The sequence below is a fragment of the Larus michahellis genome, chromosome 16 (assembly GCF_964199755.1).
Source record: "Larus michahellis chromosome 16, bLarMic1.1, whole genome shotgun sequence".
In the NCBI taxonomy this organism is placed as follows: Eukaryota; Metazoa; Chordata; class Aves; order Charadriiformes; family Laridae; genus Larus; species Larus michahellis.
In genome coordinates this window covers 1850692-1864512 of record NC_133911.1, presented here as the reverse complement: position 1 = coordinate 1864512, position 13821 = coordinate 1850692, and the positions used below count along the sequence as shown (strand labels likewise).

Sequence of the window (13821 nt, the reverse complement as noted above, 5' to 3'; positions counted from 1 at the left end):
TAAAAAAAAAAAAAAAACAAACAAAACCCAACCTACCAAATATCAGCATTTTCTACAGTACGTTATATAAAATAAATGACGATGTTACATGGCAAGGTTAGGCGTCTTTAATACCAGTATGATTTCATGGGGAAAGAGGTTCTGCCAATGGTTTGTTGGGGATTTTGAGCATCTCCAAGCTCTCGGACGAACTTCGTTTCATCTGAGAAATCGCACTTTGCCCCTTCCTCTCCCCCTGTCTCTGCCCGACGGGAAAACATGTTCCCCTGGTTTTATTTCAGGGGGGATTATTGGGACTCATAGCAAAAGCCACATGATTTTCCCTTCCTATTTTTGGCAAGCAGCACGTAGTTCTGGAAAAAAAAAAAAAAAAAAAAAAAAAAGAGCTCGGGAATGTGCAATTGAGGGGCTGATAATAAACGTGGAAGGGCATGGAAGGGATAACCGAATTATTTTTCATCTTTGTCTAACTAAAACTAGTGGTTTCCTGTGTGGGTTGCCCCATATCTGCAATGACTTGCCCTCCCACCCCACGCGTGACGTACTGTAACCTACGGGGAAGACCCCGAGGAGCTGAGAGTCACCACGCGGAGGTATGGGACCACAGATCTCCCCCCACCCCAGCCCTCCTCCACTAAAATACACGGATTTGGAAACTGCGATGTGTAATCCCTGTGGAAACCCACGTACGATGACCGGGCAAATAAAAGGTGGAAGTGACAAAGCAGCCCCTGGGCACCGAAGACGGTGCTCTCTTCCGTACCTCTGTACTACGCGACTTCTGTAAGATCTAGACAAGCTACACATAAAAACCATAAACTACAAAATGACCTGTTTGTTGCAAACCCAGACCTTAAATACACGATGCCGTTACTAACGTAATAAATCAGAGACCTACGATGAATGAATTTGTCAGGGACCTCCCATCATCTGCCTCTTCCCTCCTAATTCATTTTTCCTAGGACTTACTCTGAATTTGCAATCTGCCAAGGGCTTCGAACAGCAGCTCGAAAGGAACCCAGCCGAGAAATCTCTCTCCTTTCCCTAAAGCATGACATTTTCTTTCAAACTTGTGTCTTCTTAAAGCCTAAAACCAAGATACGGGAATAGAAGCCAGGGCTGGGAGTAACATATCAAGGAGTGGTATTTTTTCCACGCTGAAAAAGCTATTTTAGGTCATCCTTCACAGTTACTTTTATATTTTACATTAATTTAAATTTTTTTTACAGTCATATTTTCCTACAGGCATCTGAATTATGTCTTTGGAGGAAAGAATAGAAAAAAAGAACCTTCTTTTTTCCCCCCCAGAAGGAATTCAGACATTTTTAAAGTGGTTTTTAAGTGTTGTATGGGGTGTATAAAGGATAATATAGACTGAATTATTTAGTACAACTGTTTGTACGTTTATGTTCTTTTGGGTTTGGTTTTTTTTTTTGCCCGTGAATGTAGATACACACACATAGGTGTGCATGTGCTACTGAGGAGAGAGCTAGCAAAAATAATCAAAAACCGGTCGGCCGCTGGAGCGTGTCGATGCGCTGCTGTCAAAGCCACAAACCTCGGCACCTTCAGCCCCGACAGAGTGGTAGCCCAGCCTTTGCCGCCCACCAGGTCATCCCTGGTCAAGGGACCTACCCCCGAGGCTCTGCCTTCCCCGGTCTGACGGGCGCGGGACGGCACTTCTGCGCTTCATCCTACCCAAAGCTCGGCTTTGCACGGCTTCTCCCCGCTGGAAGAGGCCGTCACAAAAAACTCTGCTCTACGGCCCAAAAAAGGAAGGGGCCAAAGGTGCTCCAGAGCCGGACTCCGCGTCTGGAGGAGACGGAGCTGATAACCCCCTCGGCAGCTATTCACGCAAATAGGGGGAAGGAAAAAACCCTCGTTTTTTATAGAAAAACAGCTTATGTTTTTCTATAAGCAGCTTATGTTACCGCATAAAATTCACTGTATTTCTCCCATCTACAGCTTTTCTTCCTGTTTTCCAAATAATTAAAAGAGCAGCTTAAAAGTGTCTTTTTTGGCATTAAAAAAAATATTTGCGCTATCCCACCGGAAAAGCAAAATATTACTTTTCCGAGGGCTGTGCTGATTTAGCAAAGCATATAAATAACACCGGGCTTCCAGCTATCACCATTGGAAATAAAGAAAGGAATAAAAGGAAAACGATATCATACGTTCCCAAATAAACATCGCGAGGTTTCTAAGCTAAATTTCCTCGATAACCAAGCTTTAAAAACAAACATACGGGACAGCGAGCCACCAGCACCTACCCCAAATACTCCATCTACAAGCGAAACATTTCTTCCCCTGCGTAATGGAATGTTTCACGTGAAGAACGACTCTTCGTTGATTGTTTTTCCGATAAGAAAACTATTAGAAACGTGCAGCCACTAAGACACGCTCCAAGAAACCAGCCTTCGAGACGCAGGAGGAAAGAGATGGAGCCAACAGACTGAAGTTACGGCCAGTAACGTTTTTACTCAGGTGAAACTCTGTTAGGAAAACCCATATCGGCTAAATAAAGCTATAGATATTTAATGAAAAAAACGAACAGGCCCAAAAACCCCAAGACTTTTTTTTCCTACTCACATGCAGCAAAAAAGGTCGTCCTCATCCAGCATCATTTATTTTAGGAGGCAAAAAATTTGCATTTTTTAAATTGTATGTTTTTTAAATTGCATGCTTATTAAATGTATCGGTTTTTTAAAAAGCCCTGCCATTTCCTTACGCTCGGAAAACCCGCTCCTTTCAAAAGCAAGACTGCCGGCAGCGGCAGGGCCCTGCGCAGATACTCACGGTGCTGTACACAGCGGAGACGGTGGGAGTGAAGATCCGATCCTCGAGGGGCTGCTGGACAGGACCTCGGGGGATCCTGCAAGGCAACAGGTTAAGGAAAACAAGGCGGAAGGGTGGCGTTTTGGGGGGAGAAACAGGGAATGTATCATCCGTCAATGCAGCCGGTCACCTCCCACGCTCAGCGCACACACACAGACACCTCCGAGGTTCTCGCGTGGCACCTACGGGCCTTCGGGGCTCCCCAGCAGAGGAGCAAAGCGGGGGCTTCAAAGGGCAGATGGCACCGACAAATACAGCGAGAAAAACCGAAAGCAAGCAAAAGTTACCAGACAATCCACAAAACCTTTGTCCTGTCAAGAGAATCCCCTACCTTGGGTCGTTCTTCTTTTAAAGAATACGGGAAAAAAAATGCCAAAAGCCGCGAGCCCTTCGCATTCATCCGCAGGGCACCCTCCGACAGAGCAGCGCCCGTTCTGCCGACCAGGAATCGACCGGGAATCGCCTCCCAGCCGCTTCCCTGTTCTCCTCCCCTCACCCAGGGACTCCCGTCCTCATCCACCCACCAAAAACCGCTTCCAAAAGGGGCCGTCGGAGAGATTTTCGGTTTTGACGATCTGCTGCGGGGTTATTTCTAGGCAAAGTTTTCTCAAATTGGAAAGGTATGGTGGGAATCCAGGGGCGGGGAAAAAAAAAGGGGGGAAAGACTTTATGCAACAAACAAATAAGCCAGAATCTGCTTAACTTGCAGAATAAAACAAGGGGATGCAGGTATTTAAAAGCAAAAAAGCTTTCTGACTTCGCTAACGCCTTGTGCCTTAGGCCCAGCGTAAGTCTGCTCCATAACCGATGCCCACCACCATGAAAAAGCCGGGCTTAATTTGCTGGAAAATTCCCCACTAAATCCCATATCCAGATTTCAGCTTTTATACATCAAAGCCTCTCGGAGAGCAGCTGATTGATCAAGTTTCTCGCACACGAGGCAGCAACACAGCCCTCGCACGTTAATGGGATGGCGGATACTTAAAAAAAAAAAATCACGAAAACACCTCTTACGTTTTGTTCAACTAAAGAAAAAAAATACACTTGTTAAATTTTGAACCCAGAAGATTAGTTCTGAGTCTTTCAAGAGTCCTCCCTTTGCACTATGAGTTTGATCTCCCGAGAAACGCCGCTGCCCAAACCTCCGCAGGGACCATCGACGGCAGCGGCAGGAGAGGCCCTGCCAGCGCTGGCCGCCCAAGCTCCACAATCCCACCGCTTCCCCTTCCTTAAAAAGGACGGAGTTTTAAGGTTGAGGCAAGGACGGTTGAGAGACGACCTGCTCTGCGTGTGTCCAGTGGTCGCAGCGCGCCCCAGCCCCGTCTCCTCCTCCTAGAGCAGCGCAGAGCAGAACCACATTTACAGCATGGCACTATTTCGATACCGCTCCCCTCGCTATAAAGCTCAGCCCTCGCCAAACGGGCTGAGAAATCGCTCAAAACCCCCCCAGTTCTGTTACACGTCCCATGTTTGAACGCCAGGCACGGTAAAAACCCGGCATGATAGGATTATGCGGGGAAAAGATCGCCTCTGACCTTCACAGCCCCGTCGCACGTAAGTGATGTCCCCGTTAAAGCCCGGCAGGCGGAACGCAGGACGCCTACGGCCGGCTCCGCACGGAGAGAACCGGGATGAGGATCCGGCACCGCTGGTTCCCAGCACGGTGCTCACTCAGCCTACGCCTCCTTTTTTTTTTTTAATTTTTAAATAAGTGCAAGAATTTCTTTTCAGGGTCTAAGGCTCGTCTTCACTTTGCAGACTTGCCAGCTCGTGCGTAAGTGGAATCGTTTGATAAAATAAGGAGGTTTTTAATAGCAAAATTACACATAAAATCCTGACTCCAGCGAAAACAACGGGAAGATCTGCCCCAGACTTCAAGGGAGCCGAGGCGCCAGTCCTAGCCTTCATCCCGAGGACCTTACATTCATTCCTGGGTTTCAGAAAACCCCAAAATTTGGGAGAGGAGGATTAGAAGCTGCAAGGCAGAACGAAAACCCCGGGAATGTTGTGCAGCGCCCTGCTCTGGCACCCACGACCGTCGCCTGACGGAGGAGGACGGGGCAGGACAGGTTTTAAGCTGCCGCCCTTTTGTCGCAGCCGAGATGTCGGATCTCCAGGCAGTTCTGACAATTAATCGGAGCAACCGCTGCTTCAAAAGGGACTGTTCCCGAGTTTGGAAAAATGGTTTCATCCTCGAGAAGGTTGGGATTTATTTTCTTATTTTAGAACTTATATAAGCCAGGAGAAAATAATCTTCTTTGAGCAGAGCAACCTCTCTTTTTGCACCCAGGAGGGGCCGCCGAAAGGAATGAGCAGTTTAGATGGATTTTCAGAGTTTGGGGTTGCCATTTAAGATGACTTCTAGGAAGTGGCGATTCTCATCAGATTAAAAAGAAACCTTTTAAGTCCTTTTTGCCAAAGGACTTGACCTGGACGCGAGACTGATAAGGACAAAAATACCTTAAATTCCACTAAGCCTTAATGAGATATAATGGTTGGAGAAAGCGATTATTTCCAACATTCTGGCACCTGCAGGCTGACTCTCAGCGAAGAGCGGGGCTAAGGGAAAGGTTCCTGCTTCCCCGCGAGCCCCCCAGGAGAAGTGCCCACCTTCCCTCCCCGTCCAGCTGCCCAAGGAGCCCATCCCGGGGTAACCGTTGCCGTTTCAGGAGCAGCGAGCCAGAGGGACTGCAAAAGTTCATCAGCAGGCTCTTGCTAACGAAGCTCTTTTTCCTAGAAGCTGGTGAAGAGCGGCAGCACGGGAGGCTCCACCACAGGACGCGAGTGGGTCGCGGCAGGCGGGTGGGCAGTGAAACCTCCTCCAGCAGCATCGTCTCCTCCACATCCACGGTAAACCCTCCTCCGGGCATTCATCGGCTTTCACGGCACCAGGATTTCGGTACCAGCCCGGTCCGCAACGCAAACGGCACGAATGCATCCTCCCGCTGTCCCCACCACACGCAGGGAAGGTGGAGCGTTAAAGTATAACCCGGCCTGGCTCTAGTGCAGCGCTTAATTAACCACAGCGCCAAGAAAACGAGGATACGCTGAATAATTCAGGCAGCTCTTTCATTTCTTTCTATTCTGGCATGCTTAGATCCAATTCAGGAGGATCCTGTGCCCTCCCTCCTCCTCCTCCCCCATATCCTTGCCACCCACATCACCCTCTTCAGCTGCACCAAGAACTTGGGCCGCCGCGCTCCGAAACGATCCAGGAGGGTGGGAAGGTGGAAAAGCAAAGCTAAACCCAAACCTCACACCGTTTTCAGAGATCCTTCCGTTACCGCAGGGAGAAAAGCCGAGGCGGGCGGCGAAGCAGAGGAGCAGGAACAAGGGGAACCTCGAAAAATCACATCTGCCACCGGCAGGTCGGCACGGAGGAACCAGGGGCTCCGCTCTCCACGCGTGCGTCGGGCTGAGCGATTCTCTACAGCTCTCCCTCCTCCATCAGCATCACGCCAAAAGCCGGGGGAGGGATGGCAGCCAGCGGGTAGCACTGCCTCTGGATTCTCTCCATTGCTGCTTAGGGCTCATTAACTCATGAAATATATATATATATTTTTTTTTTTTTTAAATCCACGTAAGCGAGATGCTTCTGGCAGGTTAATAAAAGCTGGCACAGATGCAATGGGAGTTCCACCCAGTCCCCATCTGGCCGCAGCAGCGATTACAAGCTGGAATTTCAGGCGCTATTAAAGATGCGCCGGGAGAAGGCAGGCAGAGACAGGGACGCCGGTTGGAAAGGAAACGGAATTTTTCTTGAAACCAAAAGTCTCCGCAAAAGGAGGAGGATATCTTTTAATGCGATGCCGTAGCCACGCTCGGAGGGGAGGGAGAATATGCGACTTCTCCGTAAAGCGATTAAAGAAGAATAAGAATCCAGAGCAGAGCTGCCTCTCAGCTGGGGGATTCAGAAGCATCCATAAATGCAGAGTTAAATAAAAGTCAGGAGGAATTTCTTGCAGAAATCTCCCCCTTCTGCCACACTCGTCTGCTTGCTCCAATCGCGCCACGAAATTGAAATACTGCAAGATTTTTATGTGCTTTTCCAGCAATGAACAGCAGGAAAACATGCAGTAAAAGATGCACTCGCAGCAAGGATTCGTACCGATTTTTCTGCCCTGCTCCTGCTTCCAGGATTGGAGGGGGAAAGAATAAAACACTATTACATTTTCTTCCAAAATGGATTCATTTCCCCTCGAATTGTGCCTCTCACCTAAGCTCGTTTTCAGCAACTAGCAACCATTTTATCCTGAGCACGCACTGCCGGCCTCTCTCCTCGCTCCCAGCCGACGGTAAGAAGGAAACACCTCCTCGGGTGAATAAAAATACCTGCGGGGACCCAGGGGCGCGTACGCAAACGCCTTACACAAAAAAAAAAAAAAAACAAACAACCCCCAAAACATTCCAGAACTGATGATTTTTAGCCCTGCACAGAAACGGAGCGCGTCTCCCACCAGCTATCCCCAGGGTTATACAATCCCGGTGCGTGTCCCCGAAACTGTATATTAAAACGACTGGGGGAAAAACAAAATTACAAGATAAAACCATCAAGCGAGATTACAGGAGGGCAAGAATCCACCTCAGTCTCAAGCACTTCTTTCAGTTTTTTGGTGGATTTTTAAAAAACCCTCTGAGTAGGGAGGTATTTGATGGCAGAGAGCTGTTAAAAGAACGTTTTTCTCCTCTGCAGCCTCTTCTCTATTTAACACGCCACCAAAACGCAGAGGTGAACACCCTGACAGAATCTGTCAGGTTCGGAAACCGCAAGGGCTCGCTTAAAAGGTTAAAAAGGGAAAAGCTACACCAGTCACGGCCAAAACTTCCCCAGCATCCCCCCCCATCCTCTGCAGCTCTGCCGTCCTCCGCTCGCCAGGCAAAGCCTTTGGGTCGGTGTGCTCCATCCTACCTGGCAGCGAGCTCCCGGCGAGCTTCGGCAGCCAGCAGGGCTCAAGCGCCGGGTCCTCTGCCCCCGGCCGCCGGTGGAGAAGCCCCCGGCCGCATCCCTGCCATGCGGGAGGATTTCGGGAGGATTTCTTCCCTCCTGCCTCCTCTCGCCCTGGCAGGCTGAGCGCTCTCGCAGCGCGCTTGCGGTCTTAAAGAGGAAGTGCAACGAGGGTCCAAGCGGTACCCTGGTGGGGTTTTGTACCAAGCGCTGCAGAAATCCCCCTGCTTCCCCAGTTTTTTTGCTGGGCACGCACCGGAGAAGGGAAGGGGGACAGCATCACGCTCCTCTTAGCAAGCTCCCGTAGGATAAAAATCTAACCAGGCTTACAAAAGCGTTAGGTGACAAGATAAACTCACCCCCAGCACGCTCGGCTTTAGAAATCTGCACTGCAATGGATGAAGGGCCTGGCGGGCGTCAATGCTCTCCCTATCGTCCATGCGCTCCCTATCGGAAGGGGAATTAAATCACAGCACAAACCCCTCAGCAAGACATTTTGCAACTTGTTTCCCTGAGCTTTCCCCTCGCTGCCCCCCAACGCAGCAACACGCTCCACCGCGAACCCGATTCTTTAAGCAAGTACTTTGGGAATCTATTTTCCCTTCAAAAGAAATTCTTCTTTTGACAGGCCGCGTTTCCGAAGCCGGGGGAAGGAAAGCTGGTAAAACAAACTACAACCTGTAAAGGGGAAAAAAAAAAAAAAAAAACAAACCAAAAACAGAACAAAAACAACCCAAAACCAAACTCACTCCACCAAGTGACATGTCACATGGGGGGGAAAAAAATAAATATACATGATCCAAACAGTGCCATCCGCTCTCTCCATGCTGAAAGAGTTACTACAACCAAACTAACTTCATCCAAGGGCAAAAAAAAAAAAAAAAAAAGACAAGTTACAAAGCAAACAACTCCAAACTTAGGAAAAGGCAGGATTAATGCTGGCCGTGCCACCATAATTGGATCCCCCTGTGCGCAGGCAGAATCGAGCCCTTAATTACAGGGGCGCACGCTGGGTTTCCCCGGTGTCCCTGTTGTTCCCACTTTTCCAGCTGTCTCACCGGAATGTAGCACCTTACACCCTTCAGAGCCCAGCAGCTCTCGCTAATAAGAGATGAGAGATAATTCACATTATTTAAAAAAAAAAAAAAATCAAAACCAATGTAATTCCAGGACTTTGGAAAAATGTTTAAAGGCTTAAGAAGAAGCTAATAAATACCAACCTGCTGCTCAGCCCCCGCTCCGACCCCTGCACCGCCTACACCCAGCGCGCACCCCAGCCCCAATGGCCGCGCGCTGCCCAGACAGACGCCATTTCCCATCCTCACAGAGATCCCCTTCTGCTTTAGGGTGGCCTTGGGGTTCGTTTTGTTTGTTCAGGGGGTTATTTTTTACTAACGGATTCCTGCCTCGGTGGAACCCCAAAGGAAGGAGCCGGCCCTCCGTACGAAAGCAGCTGTACTTTAGTTTTCTTCGACGGATGCAACTGGGCTTGCGCGACGCGATGAGACGTCAAAATAAAGTATGAGTCAGAGCGCTGACTGTATCACAGGTCAAAACCGAATGGGGCACTGTTGTTTCGATGGCTGGTGTTTAGGGAAAATAATAAATATAACTTTTTGCCAGCACGAGTGCTCAGAAACACGGTCGCGGTTAAGAGCGGCAGGTGAAGAATTCCTTAACAGGCCGTGTCAGCTTTACACCAGTACTTAATTCCGACGTCAAGGACATATTTCCGGCTAGTCAGCTGCTTTAAAAAATAAAGGAACGTGATGAAAGGTGTTTGTAAAGTAGCAAAAATGGGGTTTATGGTTTCAAATTACCAAACTGCGTAACAGAGCAGTGCATCACCCTGGCCCTGGCCATAGACGCAGACCAGCCTCCCGAGATTCACCGCCTTCTGTAATGACTTACACCCAGAAGGATCATACGGCAGAAGCCATTATTAAGCTTGTTTCAACGTTTTATGGCCTAATATAAAGCTCCTGCTGCAACACGTGTAGCCAGCGTTCACATCCCAATTGCCATTTGTCAAACAGATAAATTTCAAGTGGATCGATGAAGTGTTGGTGTAAACTACCTTTTAATCCTCCGTGTTATTTTGTGTATTAAACACTAACACCGAATCCTCTTTAAGATCTCATTTATGGGCTATTTCACACTTGGAACAAATACCTTAAATAAGGTATTTATCTTTTGCTTTTGTACCAGAAATGCACCTACATCAATATTGCTGATGTCTCGCGCCGTCTCACCGGCTCCTTTATGAACTGCCATCGCCTGGTTCGAAATCACTGACCGCAGAACCCTTTCCTTCGAACTATTTCACGATAACCAAAAGCGATAAGGCTCGTCCATCTCCCTGCCATTTCAGCGCTCCCCATTAAAGTATCATCTCCCAAGCTTTGTCCATATCCAAACCTTAACAGCAAGCGAGGCTTTTGCTACTTATCCCAGTTTACGCCACACTCCATAAACGAATACTCTCCCCGTAATAAAACTTTTCTTGAAATTCATCTTAAGCTTTTTACCTAATTACGTGTCATTAATCTCAGTCCTAGCTTTTAAATAATCCCAAACACTTCCTTTCCCTTCCGTGTGCCGCATAATGCCACCCGATCCGCGCTTCCACCCAAGTGAATAGGGACGAGGCAGCAGCGAGAGCTTTCAAAAGCGAAGGGGCACACAAATCCCGGCAAACCTCAACGGCTGTCGGAAAACAGGCTTTCCAAGGCTCCTCGGAAAACTGCAGCTTGAAAGGAAAACGTGACCTTCAACTGCTTACTGAAAAGGGCCATTTCCCTCTCCTTCCCCCAGCATCGCCGCTGCTGGGATCCAGTATCCTCCAGCTATTCCGATTTCTCCTCCTTGTACTCCGTGAGTGAGTCCGGACAGGTTTCGGAGCCGCTCTGACGAAGGCTGCTCTGTACCTGCGGGTGGCCACGTTCACAGGTCGGATCGCAGGGCGGCACACAATCTCTGACACACAACCTCATGCTTCTCTCTGACTAACCGTGCCAAAGCCGCGCCGCAGCAGCCACGTTCAAAGCGCGCGTTCTATTTATACCCCAGCGCATCTCCAAATCCTCCGACTTACGTGCTTTTTTTAAACATCCACTCCACAAAACATCTATTTCCGAAAACCTTCTTCCTACGTACATCCACTCCGCAACGTGTTTTTGCTCCTCGCTCACCTTCCTGACCGGCAGGTAACGCGTTGTGCTGCATGTTTTGCACCAGCAATGCCTTCAAAATCCATTTAATACCGAGGCAGGAATTCCAGGTACCGCTTCCCGCCTGGCTAATCGTTAATGATGATAAATTAGATCAGGCCTTTTTGTCAATCTCTGATGCATATCAGACATCCTTGCTCTGTAATACAACACTTTGCTACTTATCACCTTCATTTCCTTTTAGCCTTCGGTCCACGTGCGATACGTCTCATAGTCAAGCCAAACGGGAACGCCAAAGTAAGGCTGGGGGTTAGAGGGGAAGATAACAACAGGAAAAAAAACTCTTTGTTGGAAATTAACTGTATTTCCAACCTCTCATTCATTCCGTAATGCTTTCAAATAAAAGCCGGCGATATTAGGGGCACCAGCTGCAGGCAGCTGCAATAGTTACACCTGCAGACAAGCACCTAATTATCCAGAGCTCATTACTTCCAGGCTCAGTTTTGCATCCCGAAATTAAAAAGAGCTGGAGACAGCTCACCAGCACGTAAATCATCCCCAGGGCTGGCTTCACCCCGACGCATTTCATCCCGGAGCGAGTTATCGGGGAGCTGTCAGCCGACGCGCCGCCCCAGCGCAAACGCCACAAAACCCCCCCAGTCAATTATTTTTGCCCGATACAAACGCGTTTCTAAGGGCAACGGGGTTTTGCTACTTCGGCTCCGCCTGCCTTCAAGCTGCAACCCAAGCATCAATGCAAATCGTCTATTTTCAGCTCAGACCTGGAAAGGTTGTTTGGGGTGGAAGAAACCGTGTCTAAACCCCGCTTAATCCTGCCGGGATTTTCCTCGAAGCGTGGTGGTTGTGGGTGGGAGGACGGGTCTGGAAGCGACGGACTGAATATTTCTGTAAGCGGGAACTTTATGCTGTGTGTATTTTTAACGGCAGCATCTCCAGGAAGCGGGTTTCCAAAGCGCAGCCTGAATGAAGTTAAATCCAAGTTTGGACCTAGCTGTAAGATATTAGAAATTTAAAAAAAAAAAAAAAAAATAATAATATGGCAGAAAGGCAGCCCGGCTGATGTTTGTGCCAGCTCAGGTAACGGGTAACACGAGGAGAACACATGCCGGGAAAGCATCCCCCCGCTCAGCTACACAAAACTTTTCGCTAGCTTGTTTTAGCATAATAGTCCACTTTCCTCCATAAAACACCAGCCGCTGCCATATTTGTGAAAATTCATATTTTATTCTTACAATATATGGACTCTTCTAAGAGATGGAAAAGTCAATAGATTCCATCAGCTCCCGTCAGCTGGAAAGTCATGGCGTTACCTCTCCAGAGGCAATGGCATCATGGGGAATATGCCGATGTAGCCTTAAAATTCCATTTAATTTTAGGAGGGTTATTTATGATTGTACTTGTCCATGTTAATTAACACTCCCATTAGGCCGCAGAAAACAGGCTACGCCCAAGAACTGGAAACAGCCCCATTAGTCTTCAACAGTCCTGCCCTGTTCGGCGCGATTCCTCACCGTCCTGCGGCCACAACCCCAGGCCAGGGACCTTATAAAGAGCCTAAAAATATTAAAGGCGGGGAAAAGGCTCAACAGGGTGAGCACTAAAACTGGCTGAGCTCTGGGGGGTCGGCCGTAAGTTACAGAGGACCAGCAGGGGCCAAGGTCCCACGGAGAGATGCCCAGATGAAGCCTGTACTCGCAAAACGCACCCAATAAATCCGCAGCAGACACGCGTCGCGTGCACACCCGCTCAGCTTTGAACAACCTGGCATCAAAAACGAAGCCTGAAAGTCCCAAGCAGGGCGATGCCAGGAAGCTGGACTCACGCCATGCAATACTGGGCTAACGGTCTCTTAATATTACATTAAATTGATACAGATCTTATCTGCCGGGGCTGGGCTGCTCTAATCAATTATTAAGCTTTCTCTGCTTTCTGCCCAAGTACAGACAGGAAGGCGCGGGAACGATGGGTTTAGATGCTGCTGCTCTTTACATCCATATATTAAAGGCAAACCTGGATTTTTGTGTGTCATCTTAAGATCATCTACACCAAGACATCATTTCCTTATTTCTTGAAACACGTACAAACTGATCAATACATGTAGTCACAGCAGGCCGAGCGCATTTGTAAGCATCCCGCAATGTGTACGCCCACCTTTAGAGATGATTCAAACATCTATAAAACCAGGGAGAAGACAGCCCACATCTCCCCGGGGTTGGTTCACGGGAGCTGCATACCCCCGATCGGGAATAAATCACATTAAGTGTCCCCTGGGTAGGGTTTATGTCACCCTGCTACCAAAAATGGGGCTACGTGCTCGGGGAACACATTTCCAGCTGTCGAGGGGGCCAGGCAACTGCAAAAGGTCTGTGGGTCAAGAAACCACTGAGGTGACCAGAACACCACCAAGAGGAGGACGGGTACGGAAATCACAGCTTTTAAATTGTCCTCTCCCTATGATACAGCGGTTCCCGTACCTGAATCCCAGACTGGCCAGGGCTGGAAGGGACCTCTGGAGATCACCCCGTCCCACCCCCTGCCAGAGCAGGGTCACCCACAGCAGGTGGCACAGGAACGCCTCCAGGCGGGGTTGGGATGTCTCCAGAGACGGAGACTCCCCCACCTCTCTGGGCAGCCTGTGCCAGGGCTCTGCCACCCTCCCAGCAAAGAAGTTCCTCCTCATGTTTAGGTGGAACTTCCCATGGTCACGTTTGTGCCCGTTACCCCTTGTCCTGTCCCTGGGCACCGCTGAGAAGAGCCTGGCCCCATCCTCCTGACACCCCCCCTTTCAGTATTTATCAGCGTTGATAAGGTCCCCCCTCAGCCGTCTTTTTTCCAGACTGAAGAGACCCA

The 13821-nt window shown here is 49.0% G+C and overlaps 1 protein-coding gene across 24 annotated transcripts in view; it reads right to left on the bottom strand.

The window, feature by feature from the left end:
• Nucleotides 1–13821, bottom strand: part of EIF4G3 (eukaryotic translation initiation factor 4 gamma 3) — a 156250-nt gene that overhangs the window by 107162 nt on the left and 35267 nt on the right. For 23 of the 24 annotated variants that reach the window (XR_012583955.1, XM_074560530.1, XM_074560536.1 and 20 more), the window contains exon 2: nucleotides 2797–2872. Coding sequence is in view for 21 of the 24 variants with exons in the window: in XM_074560530.1 (XP_074416631.1) it covers nucleotides 2797–2872 (76 nt within the window). In the remaining 3 variants the exon portion in view is untranslated. Of the gene's footprint in view, nucleotides 1–2796; nucleotides 2873–7744; nucleotides 7913–13821 lie in introns of those variants that run through there. The other variant, XM_074560553.1, reaches the window with a different exon arrangement.